The following is a 21,296-nucleotide window of genomic DNA, read 5'->3' on the forward strand; positions in this document are numbered from 1 at the left end:
AGGTTAGTATGGAGAGTGCAGGCTGAGTATGGAGAGTAGGTTGGTATGGAGAGTAGGTTAGTATGCAGGTTAGTCCCAAGCCTGTGATGTCAGCAGCACTTCTTATCGTGTTGTGGTTTGCAGGTTTGGTTTGTGCAGACGAGACTCAGGGGAAGTTGCATCACGTTCAGCTCAACAGGTGGTCCTGCGTATTGAAAAGCTACCTTGCCTCAATGTGTGCTTGGACTTACTATTTTCTATGAAGCTGTGCTTACGGAAAAAGCAATGTTACAGGAACTTGGTCGTCCCAGTAGTTCCAAAAGCATTTTACTGATATACATACAAATGACAAGATTTCTCATTATTCCACTGCAATTGCAGTTCACATTTTAACAGTAACATCGTAATAAATAAATAAATTACAAATGTGCCCTGGTCTAAAGGAATGCAGTGTATTAGTGACTCAAATAAGGCAAAAAAATAGATACTCTGGTACAAAAAAGCAGTTTCCAAAAGAATCTATGACTTCATTGAATATGAATATGAAATGGAGTTGGTTGTTGCAATGTATAGCCACGCCTGTCCATTCTAATTTACACACCGACCCTGCCTAAATGCACTGCGTATACCCTGCAAAGAAAGTCTCTCATTTATCTTAACATAAGATTTTTTTTTCCCTTTGATGATAACTGTAATTCCCATTTTCCTTCAACACAAAATTCTTTCTTTTCGAGACCACTCATCTTCGTAAGAAAGAATATCTTGTGTTTGGGAAAAGCAGGAGACCATTTGAGATTAAAAAAAAAATCTTGATATGAGAAAAAAAAAAAAAAAGTTTGTTGTTTTTTTCACCGGTTCAGTACAGCGGTGAGTCTTGGGCCCCGATATCGATGGACCAACCGGTGAACAAAACATCGGCGCGGCCCTGGCGCGATTGGTCGATTTGGCGGGTCACATCTTGGCGTCGAGCATCTCCAGGAAGAGCTTGCGCATGGGCACGCGGCCCTCCAGGTGCAGCCGGCAGAAGGCCTCCACGGCCCGGGCGGCGGTCTGCCGCAGGAGGGGCAGGGTCATCAGCAGCTTCCCGGCCCGGTGGGGGTCCCCTGGGCTCTGCGCGCCCTCGTGCTCCTGCAGGGCCTCGTGCAGCCCGTCCTGGAAGCGCTGAACCGCCTCCGGGTTCTCCAGGCTCCCCGCGTCTGTAACGGGGAGGGGGGGAGGACAATGGGCTCAGGAGGTAACCCCGGTGTAAAATCCAAAACATCGCCTGAGCTGGTCAAACCGTGTTGAGTGGAGCTGGTCTGAACTGGTCCGCTAGCAACCAGCTGTTTCAAAGCATAGCTTGAGCTGATCTGAACTGGTCAACCAGCTAACAGCCGTTTGAAAACCGCCCTGTTAATGCTCCTCCCTGAAGTACCCTCAAGACTTTTTAACTGGATCTGTGGTAAATGTTTTGTTGTTTGTATGCAACCTTTGTGCTTGTTTTATGTTGCCCCTTGGCCAGGTCTCTCTTTTTTTTACGAAATGGTCAGTTGGGTGTTGTCGGTTGCTAAAAGTAACCCCCTTGTCTTTGAGCGCAACCGTGACAAAAACGCATTCTGCACCTCGTTTAGAGTAAATGGACTCGGTCAGGGCAGATATCTGCCCAATGGAGTGTGTATTATTATTTTTTTGTCCCTTTTGTAAGACGCACAAAGCTAAGTGATGACCCCCCCAACCCCCACCCCCACCCCCTCCATGCAGCTAATGCACACTGACTGCACTGGAGTCAGGCTAACACCAGGAGACACGGCTAATGGATTTATGAATTCCTAAGATAGATTGCTGGAGCTGCCCGATGGATTTATTGATCTCCGCTGGAGGCACAACCGTTCCCTCGTCACTCCCGCATCGACCGCTCTCCTCCGCGTTGCGCGGGGTCCCGGGGAACACTGCGAGGGGAGCGGGAGTGAGGGGGGGGGTTGGAGGCGCTTACTCAAACATTTCCATGAATGGATAATATCCGGTCTAAACTAGGAGGTGTCGTGCCCCTAATACGCCGTCTTGATTAGCCGGAGGCCTGTGAGGACGGTTAGCGTGGTTAGCGGCATTAGCTTTTATCCAAAAGACGTGTTGGAATGAGTGCCGAAGCTGGCAGACGACGCACTTAGCATTCGCTAATTGGCTCTTTGTGGAACTACAGATCAAACGTCAGGCTCAAAATAGGAAATATTTTGTCGAGAGTGGCCCGGTCCCTGTGTATTTATTGAGCGCTTAGGCTGCCCCCTTGTTGGCCTTGTCACGCCCGTGATTTGATCAGAAGACAAGCGGTGATCTTGCTGATGAGCCACCAACGGATAATCTGTCCTCATAGCAAAATCAATGGGCTAAATCTTCACCTGGGTCAAAGGCTGTAAAGTTAGAGCATTTATGGGAGTGACATCATCTCAGCAGGTTAATGAACACCGATTGATTCACTGGGATTGAAAGTAAATATAGAAACCTAATCTAATCAAAAGTGGATCCTGACAGGTAGGTAGATGGTGAAGTCGAAGCATGTCTTGAAGCCAGTTTCAGTTTTGCGATTGTCACGTTATAGTTCAAGTCCTTTCCATCACTGTTACAATGCCCAATAATGTGGTGGAGTAGGGCAGGATCATAACTTCGCAAATTGTAGCACTGGCTGTAAGTGGCATTTGCCAATACAAGGCATGGCATGTCAATAGCTTCTAGATAGCCCTTGGTACACAAGATTAAAAAAAAAGCCTCAAATATTTAATCTTTAAATTAGTCTTTTTTTTTATTTTAACATTTTTTTATATTGGCACCGACCCAACATGGTTGGACCGTATGGCAACCCCAGCCTTTCTTGCACAAACCCTAACGCCAATGTCGGAGAGTGCAGGCATCCACAGTTCTCCTCAGAAACACGCTCGTCACCAGCCTACTGCTTTTCACACTGCAGCCCACAGCCACGCTCCCACAGACTCGAATCAGAGGAAGATTCCAGTCAATGGAGCCGCTGTGTTACTGACAAACAAATGCTGTTTGTCGGGCGGACATTTTCCCATTTTCACTCAATTCCGCCAAAGGGTGCTTTCGTCAAACTGCGGTATCAATCAAGACGGCAAACACTAGTTCTGCTGATTGTCAGCGATAAGCGCCTCGACCTTCGCCGGTAAAGAGCGCGTGCTGTAAAGAGACGTTATTTGCTAGCGGCGCTCGATCGGTGGTCGGTACTGGCCGTTACCTGAGTTGGCCAGGGCGATGGCTTTGAGCGTGACCATCTCCTCCGGGCTGAGGCCCATCTGCTGGTACTTGGCCAGCAGGTGGCGCAGCGCGGTGTGGAGGTCCAGCAGCCCCGCGGCCCGGCACTGAGCCCGGTCCAGGCGCAGGTTCTCCGCAAACACCAGCTCCTCGGAGGAGCCCATCGAGCGCGCTGCCACTGACAGCACCAGGGTCTCCATCCAGCCGCTCTGCAGCAGGGCCATCTGGTCCACCAATGAGAGCGCGGAGAAGCCTGACGAACGGAAAGGGAGTCAATAGTAACGTTTTGCCGGGAACCGTAGCGCGGGCTTAGAGCTGGCCTCAGCTGCTGATTGGATAAGGGCTCAGAAGAGTGATTGAGTGGGCCTACGGGTATCCCTGCTAAATCTGAGGGTCCCTGGGAAGGATAGGAGTGGGGCTCTTTGAAGAATTCATTAACAGGTTTCAAACGGTATAATCAGCTGGATCAATGAAGCCCGATCGATCGCAGAGTGACAAGCGAAAAGTAAGCAACGCTGAGAAGATTATTCTCCCTCCTTACCCACAAACCAGGAACCCCGCCTGTGATTGGATAGGGCCTAATAAGTGTAAAGAACATTTAACAATGATGCTTTTATCATAATAATAATAATACAAATAAAAATAAAAATAATAATAATAATAATAATAATTTCTATTTAAGTGTTTGCATATCAGAATACAACCTGCATTATAGGACACAATAACATACACATTCCGAAGACATGAGCTCATTAGCTAACTCTGGCACATTTACATTGCTGTGGAAACAGAACATGTTGATTAATGTGCACTGCCCCTGATAAATAAAATAAAATAATAATAATAAGCCCCTGTTATTTGCAGCCCAAAGTGCTTCGTAGAAATGAAAAGAAATATGAATGTCATATAGAAACCATTTTTATATCCCGCCTAGCTGTATATCCGTTGCAAAACAGCACATGTACTTGATTAACAGGGACTCTGCGTGTTTTACATATGTATGTATAATATTAGCCATTGTAAGCTCCATCTATAACTGAGAAGTTCAGCTCATGTGGCTACCTGGGATATGCTTGGCCCAGCCAATCAGGACGAGCAGCTCCCTGTTGAGGAGGTCGCACAGGGTCATGAGGGTTCTGAGGTTGTCGTCCTCGGTGGAGTTGTCGGGCGTGGCTCGGACTGCGGCCGGCTCCATCGCCAGAAGATGAGAAATGACCTTGTTCCCTGCAGGACGACACGACCACACTGATCTCAGATCAGCCAGGAAGCAACACACACAATATATTTACATGATTCTAGTCTGAGTCTATTTGTATGTGCTTACATGTTTTATCTTTTTTTTAAATATTAAATTATGATCATAATAAATCAAAATATAATAATAATAATAATAATAATAATCATAATAATAAATCAATAGTATTAAAGTCAGGCGACTGTGAGGGTCTGAAATTTTAATCATTTGTTCCTTCCGATTGCTCATGGTAGGTTTTGAGGTGTGTTTTGGATCAATCGTCTTATCGAATACCCAGCCTTTCTTCTGCTTCAGTTTCCTCCCTGACTCTGGGACATTATGTGACCTTGGAATTATAAGGTTCTATCTGCTTTCTGAGTTGTTCTTGAGCTTCAAAGATGCCAAAGTGAACGGGCTCCAAGCTGACAATGTTAAAATAGCATTTAAAGTTGGATTTCTTTAATACTGTTAAACAGCAGTTTGTGTAAAATGTCATGCGTATATTTACTGCCCTATAAACAACATATTTATGACACAACTTTTTTCAAAAATGTCAGTTAGAACCTCATCATTCTAAGGTCTTGATTAGCTTCTTTATTCCACCTAAACAGTATTTCCGGTACCACTGGCTGCCACACAATTCCTTAATGATTGGCATGCTTTTTCTCCAGATCTTTGGGGGTTGTGGCCAAAGATGTACATTTTTGTTTCATCATTCCACAGCACTGCGTTCCAAAAAGTTTCTCGCTTCTCTAAGTGTTGCGTTTACTTTTGTGATGATATCGCAGGAAAGGTTCCTTCTGACAGGTCTTCCATGCAGATCATTTCTGTATAAGCAACGCTGCACAGTGAGCACTACCCTGGCGTCAGCTAAACCTTCCTGCCGGCCTTTGCAGCTGATATGTGGGTTTCGCTTTGCATATCTGAACTGTCCACGGGCAGTTCTTTCACAGATTGTTCTAGATCTCGCTTTGACTTCAAAAGTTCCCCATAGCTTCTATTTCTCAAAGTTTTTGACAGTGAAAAATCCAAGCTGAAAGAAAAACTTAAATATGAAAAAAATGTATATATGAATATCAACTGGAAGATTTGCTAAATGCTAAATATTCACGGTTTTATTTTTTCAAGCCAACTAAATAGTAATTCTGCATTAAAATTCATCAAAATATATCTTGTACCCTCCAGAGGTTAACTTATTTTCACTTTGTCAATAAAATATGCAATTTGATCAGGGTTGCCAAAACCTTTCCATACAGTATATATCAAATAATTACATTTATTACATATCATGCAAGGCATTCAGTGGACCATATATGCCTGGCCTTTTGAAAAGAGCTGGTGAGATGTGAGAGGGAGCTGATCTTATCTCTAGTAATTTGGCCAATAGTGTTAGGAATTCAAATCCCTGACTAACTAAAATGGAAATTAGTCCAGTACAAAACCATATAGTCTTGCCTGGAAAGAAATTCATTTTATTTATGTGTGCTCTCTCCTTGGCACAATCTTTGCATTTTAATAGAGGAAACCAAGGAAAATCCCAGGTGTCTGCTCAACACTGTCGCCAAACTGATGTCTAAAATCATTACTGAAAAATTGTTCCAGTAACATTTTGCAGTAAAGTTTATTTTTCTTTGATTGCTACCATAAGTTTCCAAATTACACCCGTTAATATCCCAACAATGAATGTCGAAGCTGCTTCCTGCTTTAACTAATTAAGCTACAAACAAGTTCCTACATTTAAACTGCAAAACCAGGGGGAACTGCAGAAAATATTTTGAAAAAGAAAAACATTTCAGTGAAACTGGAATGGACAGATACTACTCCAGGTAAGTGGAAACACCTTAATTTATATTTTTGGGTGAACTGCCCCTTTAAAATTGTTGTTGATATTTTTGTAATATCTAGATAATGATTAATATTTTAACATTGATTAGGAATAAAAAAATAAAATAAAAAAATATATAAAAAAACAAAAAATAAAAAAAATAAAAAATAAAATAATAAATAATTTACTTTAGTATTTTAGCAAATATGTATTTTTCATGAAGATATTTGCCTTTTCCAGAACATTACTGGCTATTTTCTGTTTCTTTCAGCATTTAGCTTTGTGTGCCCGGACACCCCAGCCCACCCTGCCCTGGGACGGGGTTCTCACGTGTGGACTTGACTGGGTGTGAGTAGGGAGCTTTGATGAAGAGCGACACCCCCAAATCCGCCCTCCTCTTGTATTTCTGCCGTCCGCCTCTGACCCGGTCCATTCGAACCCCTGGAAAAACACAACAGCATTCCTCAATGCTCTTTTGGCCTCCTGCTGCATGTAAAATAAATAGCCACACCTTTATCAGATCTTTGGTGAATTGCTAGGAAAGTTAGCCACACACACACAGTTTGGGTTCTGATGGGCGAAACTGAAAATAAGACTTATTTAGCTGTCTCTGCTGAGTCGCATGATATTACGTGATATCACGACCTGTCGGTCCCCTTTCATAATGGTTCTTATGGACCATTCTTGCAGGAGCCTTTTTTCAGTTCTGGGCAGTGTTCCAGCCCCATCTTGCACACAACATTAGTATGTGCTGCCAAGCCTATTGTTGAGTATGCGAATGTGCAACACACACAAAATTGATTCAGTTTTGATTGCCGTTTGGGCCACCACCATGCCATAACCTTTGACCTCACTTGGAAGAGACTTGCTTAATTACATTGAATCGAACATTGAGAGCCAGGACTTCTGGGAACAGATGCTTGCTATACAGTGCTGCATAAAGTAGCAGATATGGACTTCTGTACTGAGTGTTCTTGCCGTAATCAAGCGTTTGACAACATAATGAATGAATTCCTCTGTGCACCTTGCTGACGTGCAGGTCGCATTATGACTGGACATCGTTTGGAAATGGAAATACTAAATCTTGGGTACAAGTGCAAGAATCACACAACCTCTGCATGACAGCATACTGTGTCTGGAAAGCAGAAATTCAACAGCTTTTTATAAAAGAACTTGATTGCTCTAACAATTGTTACTATTTTAACACAAAAAAAAAGAATTGCCAAATGAGTCATAACTTCAATTTCTACCTGAGAATACTTTTTAAAGAAATGTACAATACGATAGAGTGGACTGCATTTGATCAACATTTGTCCTTAACTTGTGTTTTACATGTAATATTTAAATGTTCCTTATAGAACACCTATAATTATGATCATTTCATGGACTGAATTGATGTATGCCTCTTTGATCCAGTTTGAGCAGTTTGTTTCAGATCTGTTGGATCTAGTAGACAAGTAAGCCAGCTATGATTGACACACAACGAATCCTCTCTGACCAGGCATCCATTTTGACTCTGTCCCACACACCCTGCTGTGCTGTGGTCACACTCACCCTCCTTCATCATGCCAGCTCTCAGGCACTTCTGAAACCGGCAGGCCTGGCACGACTTCCTCCGTCTCTTGGTGATCTCGCACTCGTTCAGAACCGGGCAGCTGTATTCAATGTTTCCTGGAACGACACAAGAGTACACAACAGGTCCCTTAAAGACCCGCTGAAATGGAGGTTTGAGCAGCTCTAGCTTTTGTGATATTGCACAAGTGAAAGGGATCTTTTGGGGAATTTTTTCAATGGCTGACCGACGTCAAACGAGGACACACTCTGCTATGTGAAAAAGATATTGATAGGAGGGGAACGGAAAATGTACTCAAATCTGATCTAAATACACGACCCACTGGTATACGATGATGTAAACTCTTGTCTTCCAGGAAGAGGATGGAAAAAAAACAACTTACGCAAGTATTACAATTTTAAAAGAAAACTGGAATACTTTAACACGTGTTGGTATGGTTACAAAGAATTTACTAAATTTAGGAAAAAGTGATTTCTATTACCTTCTGAATACTATCTCCCTTGGGTATATGGGTCTATCTACCCGTGGATACAGCAGCATCCAATCTGGGATGGATGCGCAGTCGTGAACAGTCCAACAGAATTGCACACAGTGGACAGAGAGTGGTACTATTGGCGACAAAAAAGGCGGTCATTGACGGGACGGGACGGGGAGACTCGATCTTCTCTGATATAACTGTGCTCTGCACTGTTGCCCGAGCGTGTGAGGAAACATCACGCATTCTGTTGCCCTCACAAATGCAGCTTACGCCTGTCAATAACAAGGACCTGCTTCTCTTTTTTTTACTCTTTTTTCCCCAAAGCTACCTCCGTGGCCTGGCGGTCCGATCGTTGGATTCCGCTCCGTGCCGCTGAGATTCCGCGCCGCTTCCTCTCTTTCCATCCCCGTGGCGACCGGCGCGGCCACACATTGAGCTTTCACACAGAAATCCATAGGAGTCCAGACCAAACAGCGCTATTGATCGCCATTGTCACACCAATCCTAATGACCGCGGTAAGTGTGGAAAGTTGGGGCTTGCAAGAACAAAAAGGTTTTAATAGATTATTGACGACTCTCTCCTGCCCATTAAGACCCAGACATGCGGGCAGGGCTTCCTCTTTTTTGGGCGGCTAAACCGGGGATCAATCCACAGCCAAAAATGACAGTTTGACCAGGACCTTAGGCATTAAGGCAAGAGCGCCTTTCTGTGCAGCATCTCCCTTCAGTGCCCATAATGATAATGCTATCCCTGGGCATAGTGAACGGCAATGATTTTATAATCAATGCAAAACTCCAATAAAACCTTGATGTCGCATTAGGAATGTTATAAATAGGTAAATTATTATCTATTTACAGAATACGAAAATGATAAGTGATCTAAACATTGCAAATGTAGACATTTCTTACTTTATATAACTGAAAAACAAATTTGCCAAAAGTGTCCATCTCACATATTTTTCATATGTATGTTAATAAAAATGTTATTAAATATTGATAACATGTTTTTCATTTCTTTCTTGTTTGTATATTTCATTTCTACAATTCTATGTACAAACAGTTTATGTATAAACAGACCCTCGGAAATAATATTTTAATTTTACCATGACAATAAATGACCTTCTCTCCAATTGGCCGCATACGGAATACTCAACCGATCAGCTCTTCATTGAGGGATACATCCTCGGCAAAATGCCAGCACAAATGCATCACTTAAAACTGCTTACCGTATGCTGAGCATTTTGTTTGCATTGACCCTAACATGATGAAACAATCATGAATTGTCACACAACACAATGAATCTGGAAGGTTGCTGGTTTGTGTCCCTGGAGGAATGCTACAGCTACCGTCTTGAGTAAGATGCAGGAAAAGCAATAAGAAAATAAATAAATAAAACTTTTAAATAAAAACAGTTAAATGTGTTGTGTATACTTCCAAATGTACTACTGATCTACTCCTATCATACTCATACTGATGTTGAGTATCTGCATAGGCCATAATAAATAGGCAACATTATGGTAAGCATGGTAAGCTACAGCATTTGAGCCACTATTAATAAATATAGTTGCTAAGATAGGAAGAGCCAACATATATAGGGCTGACCAGGGATGGTTGAAAGAATGGGTTAATTGTAAGACATCAATTTGACCAACAAGGGATGAGTTCTGGTCATGTGATCACTTTGTCCAGAGCCATATTCCCCTTTGAGTTCACAGGAAGTCTGTTGGCTCTATATTAAATATTGGGCATTTCACGATTTTGATGTACAAAAGTAGTAATTCTCATATCATCTATTTTTTGTTTCGTAGTCACGATATTCTTGGTAAAATGATTTAACTTCCGTGGCAGTAATAAGCAGTTTCTCTAGTCAAATGTGATGCTTCAAATCCATGCTTCAAAGTTCAAACCCACATGCCAAAATAGTTGGCTATGTAATGGCTGTCTGGGTTGGGGATGGTTGTGACACTTAGTTCTGATTGAAACTCATTGTTTTTGGTATTTATTTTGCAGCATGTCTAGGCAATGGAAGAGGAAAACAGTCCCAGTAGACACACTAAAGCAATACATGGGTAGTCAGCTGACATATTCACACACACACACACACACACACACACACACACACACACACACACACACACACACAAACACACTGTTACCCTATAAGAGAGACAGGTAAGAGATATTTTTTTTTTAGAAATAATTCATAGCTATTTTACATTTAAAGACTAAAAATAATCAATGATTTTATTTTTTAAATATAAGGTGACGTTCTAAAAAATATGTATATTTGTAAAAATAAAATTGTTTTCAATTGATGTGAGAAATAGGCCATGTTATGCTTAAGATAAAACTTTTAACTTTTAATTTGTTTTATTGAAACAAATGTACTTTAGGCCTATGCACAAGTTATTGTGTAAATGAAATAGCATAGGTATGTTTTATTTTTAATTACGTTCCTTACATCCATCCCCAGCTAGTGTTCTCGCCCCAGTAGGTTTCAACAGTGGCTCTCCTTGTATTTAACATTAACTCACACATTCTGTGATATTGTAGATGATGTCTAAATTACTGGTATCTGTAGCAGCAAATGTGGGTAGCTTACGTCAAAGTTTTAGAGCTCCAGCATAAACACTCATTGAGTTATAAATCTCTCCTAAATAACACGGTAATGTTCAGTAATGTTAGGTTTATATGCTACATTTACGTATTGTATTTTACTCCCGTAATATTATAAACGAATCGGTGACGTAGGCCAAGCAAGCCCAGTGTTGTTCGGGAAGGCCACTTGTTTGGGAAAAAGATCTACACTTCGCTGCCTTCGTAGAGCACAGTGTGGTTTATGGAATAATGAACACATACCGAAAACAAATTATTGGACTTTTTTATATGGCTAATGGTCTAGCTTTTACCCCTATCTGCTGTCTTCCAATATCAAGCACATTGAGTCTTCACACGAAAATCAATCGCATAACAGGGGCAGTAGCTGGCAGGAAACTATTGGAAATCTGATTTCTGCTCCAAATCTGACGCATTTACTCAATCCCCTCTAATAGATTATTGATCACTTTATTAATTAAGATCGGAAAAACTTGGCCATGCCCTAGATCCACATTGCAAACACAGAGCATCGTTTGAACAACAGACAGCACTCATTTTGGAATACGTTATTAGAAAAGTAAGGCTTAAACGCTCAGATGATACATTAGGACATTTGTGCATATCCTACTTCTCACCATCCGGCGTAATCATTAGCTATCCTGAAATTAAAATCTAATATCAAGTTAGTCGATGTAAGTAGGCAACTCAAATCCCAAAACAAACAATAAACTCTAGACAAAATTATGCTCTTAAGAACACAATATCAGCCAATTTAAGTTCTCCAACTACTTCTAAGACTGAATTACTTAGCCTAAATTACGAGTTTATCTGCTAAACCATCTGACGCACGTGCACAAGTTTACGCCTTCCGTTACCTTGTATGGTCCTCTTGAAAAAGGCTTTGCAAGCCTCGCAGGATGCTACTCCATAGTGGTAGCCTGACGCGAAGTCGCCGCACACCAGGCACAGTCGTTTGGGTCCGGAGCTGAGCGTTGTTATGTAGTTGCACTTGAGGATGGAGTCTGCCTGGGAGCTAAAGCGCGGGGCGCTGCACGAGTCGGGCGCTGCACAGCTGCCGTTGCTGCTGGAACTCGGGGATTCCGGGTCCAGCGAGCGGCTCTGCGAGAACAGGCTGTAGCCGCTGCTGTCCGAAGTGGACCCCGGGCTGAACGGCGTGGTGCTGTCCAGAGCGAAGGTGGGGCTGGGCGGGTCTGCTTTGACAGATGGCTCGCAGGGGGACGGAGACCTGTCAGTAGTCAATGCAATTATGATTCGTTTCAGGACAACAAATACTGACTTCATGTGAACAAAATACAATTTATTATTATGCATTGCACATGAAAGGAAAATGACTAAAGAAAAACATAACTTTAGCTTTTACACCTTCATATAGCAGTTGAATAGAAACTACACAAGCTACGCAAGGGAGACCAATACAAATGCAGGTGAACAGATTAACATATCTCAGAGAGTGCTCAGTTATAATTATTGACACGCCTTTCTTTATCAGGAAGGCGTACTTCAAAAGTACCTTTATCATAAAAACTGTCATTTAGCGTAGAAACTGAGTTACAAGTGTTATTATGCGTGTTGAAAAGTTATTGTGAGCGTTCTGATGATAATACCAATTCAATAAACTAACCTGTATTCTGGAACATATAATAATAACAACAATAATAATGTATAATAATAATAACTGTAATTACAGTTGATGATACCATACATTTAAATATGGCTTGATAAAAAAAAAAAAAAACTTACTGGCTGTGCTTCAGAAAGTGGAAGTTCTCAGTTAGGCAAAAATCCTTTAGGTCCATGTTGTGAAACTCCTCAAATAGATCTTCAAGCTTTCACTGACAAAATCCTAGCGTGGGACAAGCCGTGTCACCCAGCGTGTGTTTACGGGCTGAGATCAGAGGCAGCCTGCGCATCAGGTTTATTTATCTGATGTGTCATATTAGCGAAAAGGGGCGGCGTCAGGCCGCCTAATCCGAGTGCGAGCGATAAGCTCCTATGGATGGGCTCCTGTTGTTGGCTGATAAACAGTTCAATAGAGAAAAATGAGTTCAGTGTGAAGATCAGTTAATAAAACATTTAGATTTGTGCAGACCTTTCGGTTTCAATATACTATTGTGTATCTCGTGAACTAATAAATAGGGTATCGTTTAGCCCACTGCATGTATTTCGTATCTGAGGTATAGTCATTTCCATTATAGGTGGATGCTTGAATGCCAGAACTGGCCTGAGTGGCTATAATATCCTAAATCAGACTACTGTAATAAGTTGGATTTTGTATACAATGAGTAAATAGTAGTCAAAATCACAAAGGCATATTTTGTTACTGGTTATTCGGTACTGACATAGGACTACTGTAACAAGTGGGATTTTGTATACAATGGGTGAAGGAATCAAATTAATTAATTAATTAATTATAATTGTTGTTGCTCATACTTATAACATATTCGGGTCCCCGGTAAGGCTACTGCTAATTTAGCAGTATTTTGTTTCTCAGCATGAAAAATTATAAACATTCTTGTGATCCTGTTGATCCAAAGAGGTAGGCCTACAACTTTTTTGCCTGTGTTTGCTTTACTCTCCAAATCACATTTCCCGTGTCTTTCACTGGAACTGGCTCTTTTTTCCCCTTACTCTTAGTTTTTTCCACCGCCCCAACCCCCTTCTGGAACAGCAGCCTCCCACAGTTGTTTGCTGTAAATAAACTACGAAACGGTGCTCCTTTCAGACGCCTGCTGGATCTGATGGCAACGCATGAGAAACAGGGCAGCCCATATCCACTGACACAGCAACTTCCTCTTTCCACGTCACCACCCTCTTCTCTGTTGTTTCTCTAAACAAGTCTTGAAATGACATGAAAAAACTGTTTTTGCGTTTCTAGGTGCTTATCGGAGTCGTTAGGGTTGTCTTGGACCTGCATTGTGAGAATGATTTCAAAACAAATCGACTTACTGTGTTGTGCAGTAAGTACAACATAAACAATGCTACTTGGTGCAGCAGGTGCACAGATAATGTAACATTAGAAAATAGTGTAATGTTTTGGTGACTTTAAGAGACTTTGAGTGAAAGCTGGGGGATTTTAGCGAGTGGGATTTTGTAAAGCATCCCAAAGCAACATGCCTAATTATATTGAGTACTTGAAAGAGTCGTGGATTTGTTGAGATCCACGGCTCATGGGGAATTGTTGGAACTGTTAGTTCTTTTGCCAGGAAGATGCTAGGTGTGCAATATTCAGATCTGGTATTGGAAAGCCACGCTCTCTGTCCGAGATGCCTACCTTGGGGCCTAGCCTCCCGACCTGTAGTTTCGAACCGCTAGCAAAGCAGGCCCAATCAATCATCACATAGGATGGAAACCACAAACAGACACTAAAGCCACACACCCCCACCTCTTCAACTAATCAGTTCCTGCCATTACAACTCAGGAACAATAGATGTGTGTGTGTGTGTGGGAGAGAGGGAAAGAGTGAGACCTTTATTTAAGCAGGGAGAGGCCAATTGAGAGCTCTCTTTTACAGTGTTGTCCTGAAAATACAAGGTAAGATATTCACAAAAATACATTAGAATATCACTGCAAGATAAATACTCTACTCATGAAATAGCAAATACATTATGAAAAGCAACATTTAAAAAAAGCCTGGAACCCCAAATGCTACTCAGTCTGTCCAATTTCACCAGTTGTTTGACCTGACAAATTTTCATCTAACCAGATACCAACTGGATAACATTGGGGTCTCTGAATTTCACCATCCATAGTATAAACATTCCTATTTCTGTGATTTTTCCCAGTAAATGTATAGAATTTGTCTTGGCTGGGTTAAACACATGTTTAATGTTTCAATATAACATTCTGAAAAGCATGAAAGTTAGCCTGTAGGCCTACATTTTTGAAAGCTTTATCAAGTCAGGGTGCTGAAGTGTAAATGATGGTATCATCCGCATAGTAATGAACAGGTATTTATAAGCATTGTGTCCAGATCAGAGCAAAGGACCAAATATTGAACCCTGGTGCACTCCTTTGGAAACCTCAAGGAAACTGGACTGTTGTCAATCCAACACTCTTGCTTGTGTCCTGTCATTAAGATAGCCCTCAAACAGCTTCCGGGCAGTGCTATCAAAACCAATTGACTTAGGGTTATCAATGTCAAAGAATATTGTGATTAATCATATGAAAAAGTATTTTGATCAATAAGGAAAGCAAAGCAATGCTCTCTTTTGTCCAGTGAACAGATGATTTTTTGTTTGCTGCAGTCACAGTACTGTACCCAAGCCTAAAAACAGACTGATAGTTTAAAATGTTATTAGGAGATAAATATGAACAAACTTTACCAATTTATCAATTTTTATTTGTGGCTGAGCAAGAAGGCTTTTCATTGGGCGGTAGTAATTTGAGTTTCTCACCTTCCCACCTTTAAAAAAAGGAGAGACAAGTGCTAGTTTCCAGCGTTTAGCAGACCTCCCCCAGTACTCAGGGATGAGAAGTACTGTACTGTACGATTTTGTGATAAATTGGTTATTTAAGACACACAAAAAATGGAGAAAAGAGGCTGCATATAGCAGTGCATTAGTGAGTTTCTTTCTTTTGTTTTATTCAGCCAGGTAGAAAGCAGAGAGGGTAACAGAGAAGGGACCATAGTTAAGTGCCATGGCAGGTGTGGGCCTACCCACACAGGGAGACTCGCATAAGGCTTGAGATTTGGCCACCCTATACACTGTCTCATCTGGATGTTTTGGAAATAATTATACTTTGGTCTAGAAAGGTCAAAGGGTTTATGAAAATTTATGAAATATGTAGCTTTGTAAACTGATTATATAATAAATATGATCATGTACCATGGGGTCAAAAGGTTTGAGACCACATTGAAAAAATGGAAATAAATGAGGATCTTGAAAAAGTTAAAATAAATTAAAGTTACTTCTAAGCTTTGCAAGAACCACTCAAAGGCCAAAGAAAAAAGCAAGGCATGCTAGACAATCCACAATCACCTGACCTCAACCCCGTTGGACATTTACGAGGGCACTTGAAGACTGACAAAAGCCAAGCATTCAGTAACATCACAAGATGCTCTTTGGAACATTGTCAAATAATGCTGGGATAACATGAATCATCAGGTTTTGCACAGATTTGTGGAGTCCATGCCAGCTTGAGTGCACATTGCCATTAAAGCAAAAAATGGACATACCATATAGTAAGAAATTATTAAATGAATGTCATATTTTTCAAAGATTGAACTGTTCACTCAAATTGATAAGCTAATACTATAATTAGGTATGAAAAAGTTTGTATTAAATTTGAAAACAATGCAAAATAGAAGCATTTTCACTAGTAGTCCCCCGCCTGTAAATGCCTGCACCCAGCACAAACTGTGCATTTGCTCATACAAATGATTGTGCAACAAGGGCTGAAACTAAAGCCGTTTCCTTTGAATAGCAGGTTGTGCGTGCGCCTGCTTAATTCTGGACTCAAGCCGGACACTCAAGAATCTCAGCTGGATTTTGTCCCTCCTGGATTTTGTGACTCAGGCTCACCCACACTGAGTCACATCCAATGTGTTCCAGTGACTTACTCGGTATTAATCGACTCAAATCGCAAGCATACTGATAGAAAGCCAAGTCTTGAAATTCTTGGAAGTTGTGCTGAGATATTAATCTGGCGGTGAGGGTTGTGAAGAGTAGGTGTCCTTGGGTGGGGTGATGGAGCTGGGAGGGAGGGGAGGCTTTCAGCAGGTCAGGTGTAATGGGTGAGGGCAGGGATTAAGCCAGTAGGTGGATTACTGGGCAGGCCATGCCAGCATGTTGAATGCTGAGGCAGCATTTTACTTCCACTGTCACACAGATACCAGTGTGAAGAACCGGGACAGCTTGAGAATTATAAGGATCTAACTGACATTTTTGACGGTTAGTGTCACTAAAAATATGTGAATTTGTATGCAAAAAAATCTATTTAAAAGTATGAAAAAATGCGATATTTTTAAAAGGTTGTATTTGCTTGGAGCCCATTCACTTTGCTATCTTTGAAGCTCAATATTTCAAATCAACTCAGATTGAAGATAGAACCTTGTAATTCCAAGGTCATGCAGTATGTAACCCTAATCAAACTACAATCTATACAAGGATTAACTGTACCAAAAACACAATTTACTGAGGCCAATCTTCACCAACTTTGGCACGGATGATGTTCAGATGAAGCCTCGCAAAAGTTATCAAATGGATTTTTGATTTTCAAAAGCGTTAGTCTGTCACAGACAATCGAATTTGGTGGCAAAGTTGCCAAATGGGAAGTGAGCTCATATTTCAGCAAAGCTTTGATGTATCGACACCAAACTTGGTACATGAACTCGGGACCCCCTTTTGAGGAAGCACCAAAAATGTTCCATTATTTGACTATTGGGGGGCGCTGCAATAAGCTAAAATAATTGTCATGTCTGGTAATACCGTGAGAGGTCCCAAGGCTAAGACATACCAACTTTTTATGTCAACTTAATCGATGTGGCCGCCATATTTTATCAAAAGGTTTCAAAAGTTTTCACAGACCACAAAGTTTGCCCAATCATCACCAAATTTAGCACAGATGATCTCGGACCAAGCTTCACAAAGGTTATCAGATGGATTTTGGATTTTCAAAATCATTTGTTCAGTACAGCCAATTGAAGTTGGCAGTGAAGCCACTAAACAGGAAGTGAGGGCATATCTCAGCAACGATTTTATGTGTTGATACCAAACTTGCTATATGGACTTAAGACTCCTGAGAATGTGGAAAACGTTGGTGTAATTTGACTACTGGGGGGTGCTGCAATAAGCAAAAACAATGACCCTGCCCTACTGGACTGCTTGGCCCCCTTCAAACCTGCTTGCAGGTTTAATTACCAATACATTGTTACAGATGTTACAGTGGGAAATAATTGTTTTTCAATGTGAACACTGAACATTGGAAAATGATAACTCATATTCAAAGTGCCACATAGGCTAGGCTACGTTTCACTAATCTACAGAAATGATTCTGAATTTGCGTATGTGATATGCAACTGACAACAGCCAAGAACATAAACTGTTACAGTACGAGGTGTTCAGATCAGACACAGTGGGATTCTGGCATTACAGTAAATAGTTATGTTTGTATAGATTTTGACTTTGATCCAATGTTGCTGGTTACATATTAATTTGTGTCTTGAGGTGAACTGCAATGTCAGGTTCATGTTTTTACAGGCGACTTGTGCTTGAAACTTCCAAGCAATTTTGTAGCTTTAAATGGGCTGACCACGTGTACATCTCTAATTGGCTGTGGGAATATGTGTGGGTTCGGCAAAAAATAACAATTATGACGGGGCTATTTCTTCAACACAGGACGTCGACTTTGATGACGGCAAAGCCGAAAAGCTTGTCCCAATTTTCTTCACTCCCCCTCGTACACTCCTTTGCTCCACTTGTTGACTACACTGCTTTTGCTCCACATTCCACTGGAGTAGAGGAGTGGTAGTAGGGGAATGGAGTAAAGGAGGGTGGAGTGAAAGATAATGGGACACAGTCCTGCTGGCTTTCATTGTTACTTAGAACTTGAGTTGCTCAGCAATTAGTTAGTTAAAACAATTAATTACACAGTTAATTCCTTGGGTCTGAATTGGTCACGGATATTAAGAACAAAATAAACCCTCTCCTCAACAGAGGATTGAGTATCACTGCAGTAAAAATAAAAATTTAAAATACATACATTTCTGCAAGCAGAGGTGTCCAATCTTATCCAAAAAGGGCCGGTGTGGCTGCAGGTTTTTATTTTTTTCTACATTTTTCTTTTGCAAATGAAATGTTATGTACTGCTCTCAATTTTGAGCATTTCCTACTGCTTCTGACAAAACCTATCATGCCCGTGTACAACATTTAAAATACTGCTGCATGTCCACAGGAGTAAGTCATCAAACTGAATTTTACACATGAGCTGAAAAATCATCATCTGTGCTGTAAATCATAATATGTGCTTAATTAGTAGCAATTACTTTATCCACTTAGAGGTGGATACAAATGGGATAATTGTTTGAAAAGGGGGCTTGACAAAGCTCTCACCTCTAGCTGGTGGAGGACTGATGCACAATGTGAGAAAAACAAGGTGCTCATTCCAATCGCTTATTTTTTCTTTTCCTTCCTTTCCTGACCCCGAAGTCGATCGAGGTCCGCCATCTTTAAGGACATTCCAACCTGTTAAATATCCGTTCTAGGGGCTACATCAGCGCATCCTTTGTGGAAGTATTTTTTCGGAAAGCCTGATCGGGATGTGGATCCACCTCTCCCCGTCTGCCACGTCTGTAACTGACGTGGCTTCGAACGGACGTTTGAAGGAGCTAGGACATTCCATTTGCCTAATTCGCATTCTCATCTCATCTTCATGGGTGGAGTTAGGAGTAGAAAAAATTGCAAGCAAAAGAAAAAAGATGAGAAGAATCAGTGATTGGAATGAGTCCCAGGGGACTGGTGGCCTTTTGAGTGTTGTGAACTTTAGAGTCATTTATCACATGCTCCCCTGCTCAACACTAGTGGTAGGAATCAGCAGGGACCTGACAATAATATTATCCCAATACTCGGATCACAATATGATACGATTAGGATTATTTGATTATTTGCGCTTTGGTGACACACTAGTATTGCGATTCAATGCTGTGATATATTGCCACTGAAATCATATGCCTAAGGAACAATACACCACATAATAAAAAGCATCAACAAATTTCACTTAAGTTTTACTTACATTACTGTCACCTTCCTGTCAGCTTTGACCAGTCGGGCCATTCTCCTCTGACGTCTCTCATTCTCATTAAGGCGCTTCTGTCTGCTGCTCACTAGATTTTTTTGTTTCGTTTTTTGAAGCATTCTTTTCAAACTCTAGAGACTAGTGTGGGGCGGCACAGATGGTGCAATGGGTAGCACTGCTGCCTCACAGCAAGGAGGTCCTGGGTTCGAATCCCCGTCGGCCAGGGCCTCTCTGTGCGGAGTTTGCATGTTCTCCCCGTGTCTGCGTGGGTTTCCTCCGGGTACTCCGGTTTCCTCCCACAGTCCAAAGACATGCATGTTAGGCTGATTGGGGAGTCTAAATTGCCCATAGGTATGAGGTATGAGGTATGAGGTATGAGGTATGAGGTATGAGGTGTGAGTGAATGGTGTGTGTGCCTTGCGATGGACTGGCGACCTGTCCAGGGTGTATTCCTGCCTTTCGCCCAATGTGTGCTGGGATAGGCTCCAGCCCCCCTGTGACCCTGTTCAGGATAAACGGGTTCAGATAATGGATGGATGGGGACTAGTGTGCTTGAAAATCCCAGGAGATCAGCAGTTTGTCAAACCATCCTGTCTGCCACCAACGATCATTCCACGGTCAAAGGAATAAAAAATGTCTAAGGAATGAAAAATGTGTAGTACACTTATCAAATTATTATACTTTTTTAAAAATAAGGTGTTAAACAAATATGATTATTATTGTGTATGAAACATTTTTAACATTTGTTTTTGTTTCTAGTATGTTTTGTTTTTGAAAAGCCTAAACCTTGTAGTGAAAGGGTTGAATATGTGAATATGTTATATGTTATGTAAAAAGGGTATAATGAGCTAAAGCTTCAGCCTCGGTCAATATTGTTATTCATTATTTGTATGAGCATTAATTCTGTAATAATTGTTAACAAGGACCAAAATAAATAACTACTACTACTACTACTACTACTACTACTACTACTACTACTACTACTACTACTACTACTACTAATAATAATAATAATAATAATAATAATAATAATAATAATAATAATAATAATAATAATAATAATAATAATAATACTAAAGTTGGGCGGCACGGATGGTGCAGTGGGTAGCACTGCCGCCTCACAGCAAGGAGGTCCTGGGTTCGAATCCCCGTCGGCCGGGACCTCTCTGTGTGGAGTTTGCATGTTCTCCCCGTGTCTGCGTGGGTTTCCTCCGGGTACTCCGGTTTCCTCCCACAGTCCAAAGACATGCACGTTAGGCTGATTGGAGAGTCTAAATTGTCCGTAGGTATGAGTGTGTGAGTGAATGGTGTGTGTGCCCTGTGATGGACTGGCGACCTGTCCAGGGTGTATTCCTGCCTTTCGCCCAATGTATGCTGGGATAGGCTCCAGCCCCCCTGCGACCCTGATCAGGATAAGCGGGTTCAGATAATGGATGGATGGATGGATAATACTAAAGTCACTTAGATCACATTTTCACCCATTCTGATGGTTGATGTGAACATTAACTGAAGCTCCTGACCCGTATCTACATGATTGTATGCATTGCATTGCTGCCACACAATTGACTTAGATAATCGCATGAATAAGTAGGTGTAATAAAGTAAAAATGTTC

General features: G+C 41.4%; 1 protein-coding gene across 1 annotated transcript; it reads right to left on the minus strand.

The window, feature by feature from the left end:
* Window positions 1–930: 930 nt before the first annotated feature.
* On the minus strand, window positions 931–12,828 carry esrrd (estrogen-related receptor delta). Its single transcript, XM_061217237.1, has 7 exons — window positions 12,691–12,828; window positions 11,805–12,175; window positions 7,836–7,952; window positions 6,588–6,722; window positions 4,285–4,446; window positions 3,196–3,475; window positions 931–1,165 (listed from the first exon to the last, which is right to left on the minus strand). Exons 1-7 carry the CDS (start codon window positions 12,744–12,746, stop codon window positions 931–933), a joined length of 1,356 nt encoding a protein of 451 aa, XP_061073221.1. The 5' UTR covers window positions 12,747–12,828.
* Between the last annotated feature and the right edge of the window lie 8,468 nt (window positions 12,829–21,296).

This window comes from Conger conger, chromosome 13 (genome assembly GCF_963514075.1).
Source record: "Conger conger chromosome 13, fConCon1.1, whole genome shotgun sequence".
Taxonomy (NCBI): Eukaryota; Metazoa; Chordata; class Actinopteri; order Anguilliformes; family Congridae; genus Conger; species Conger conger.

What these genes read in the sequence shown, in the direction of transcription:
- esrrd (XM_061217237.1), bottom strand. Translation starts at nt 12,746, where the DNA reads ATGGACCTAAAGGATTTTTGCCTAACTGAGAACTTCCACTTTCTGAAG. An exon ending in AGCTGGCATGATGAAGGAGG is followed by an intron (nt 6,723 to 7,835) that starts GTGAGTGTGACC and finishes GTGTTTTTCCAG; the next exon opens with GGGTTCGAATGGACCGGGTC. An exon ending in GCCAACTCAGGTAACGGCCA is followed by an intron (nt 1,166 to 3,195) that starts GTACCGACCACC and finishes AGACGCGGGGAG; the next exon opens with CCTGGAGAACCCGGAGGCGG.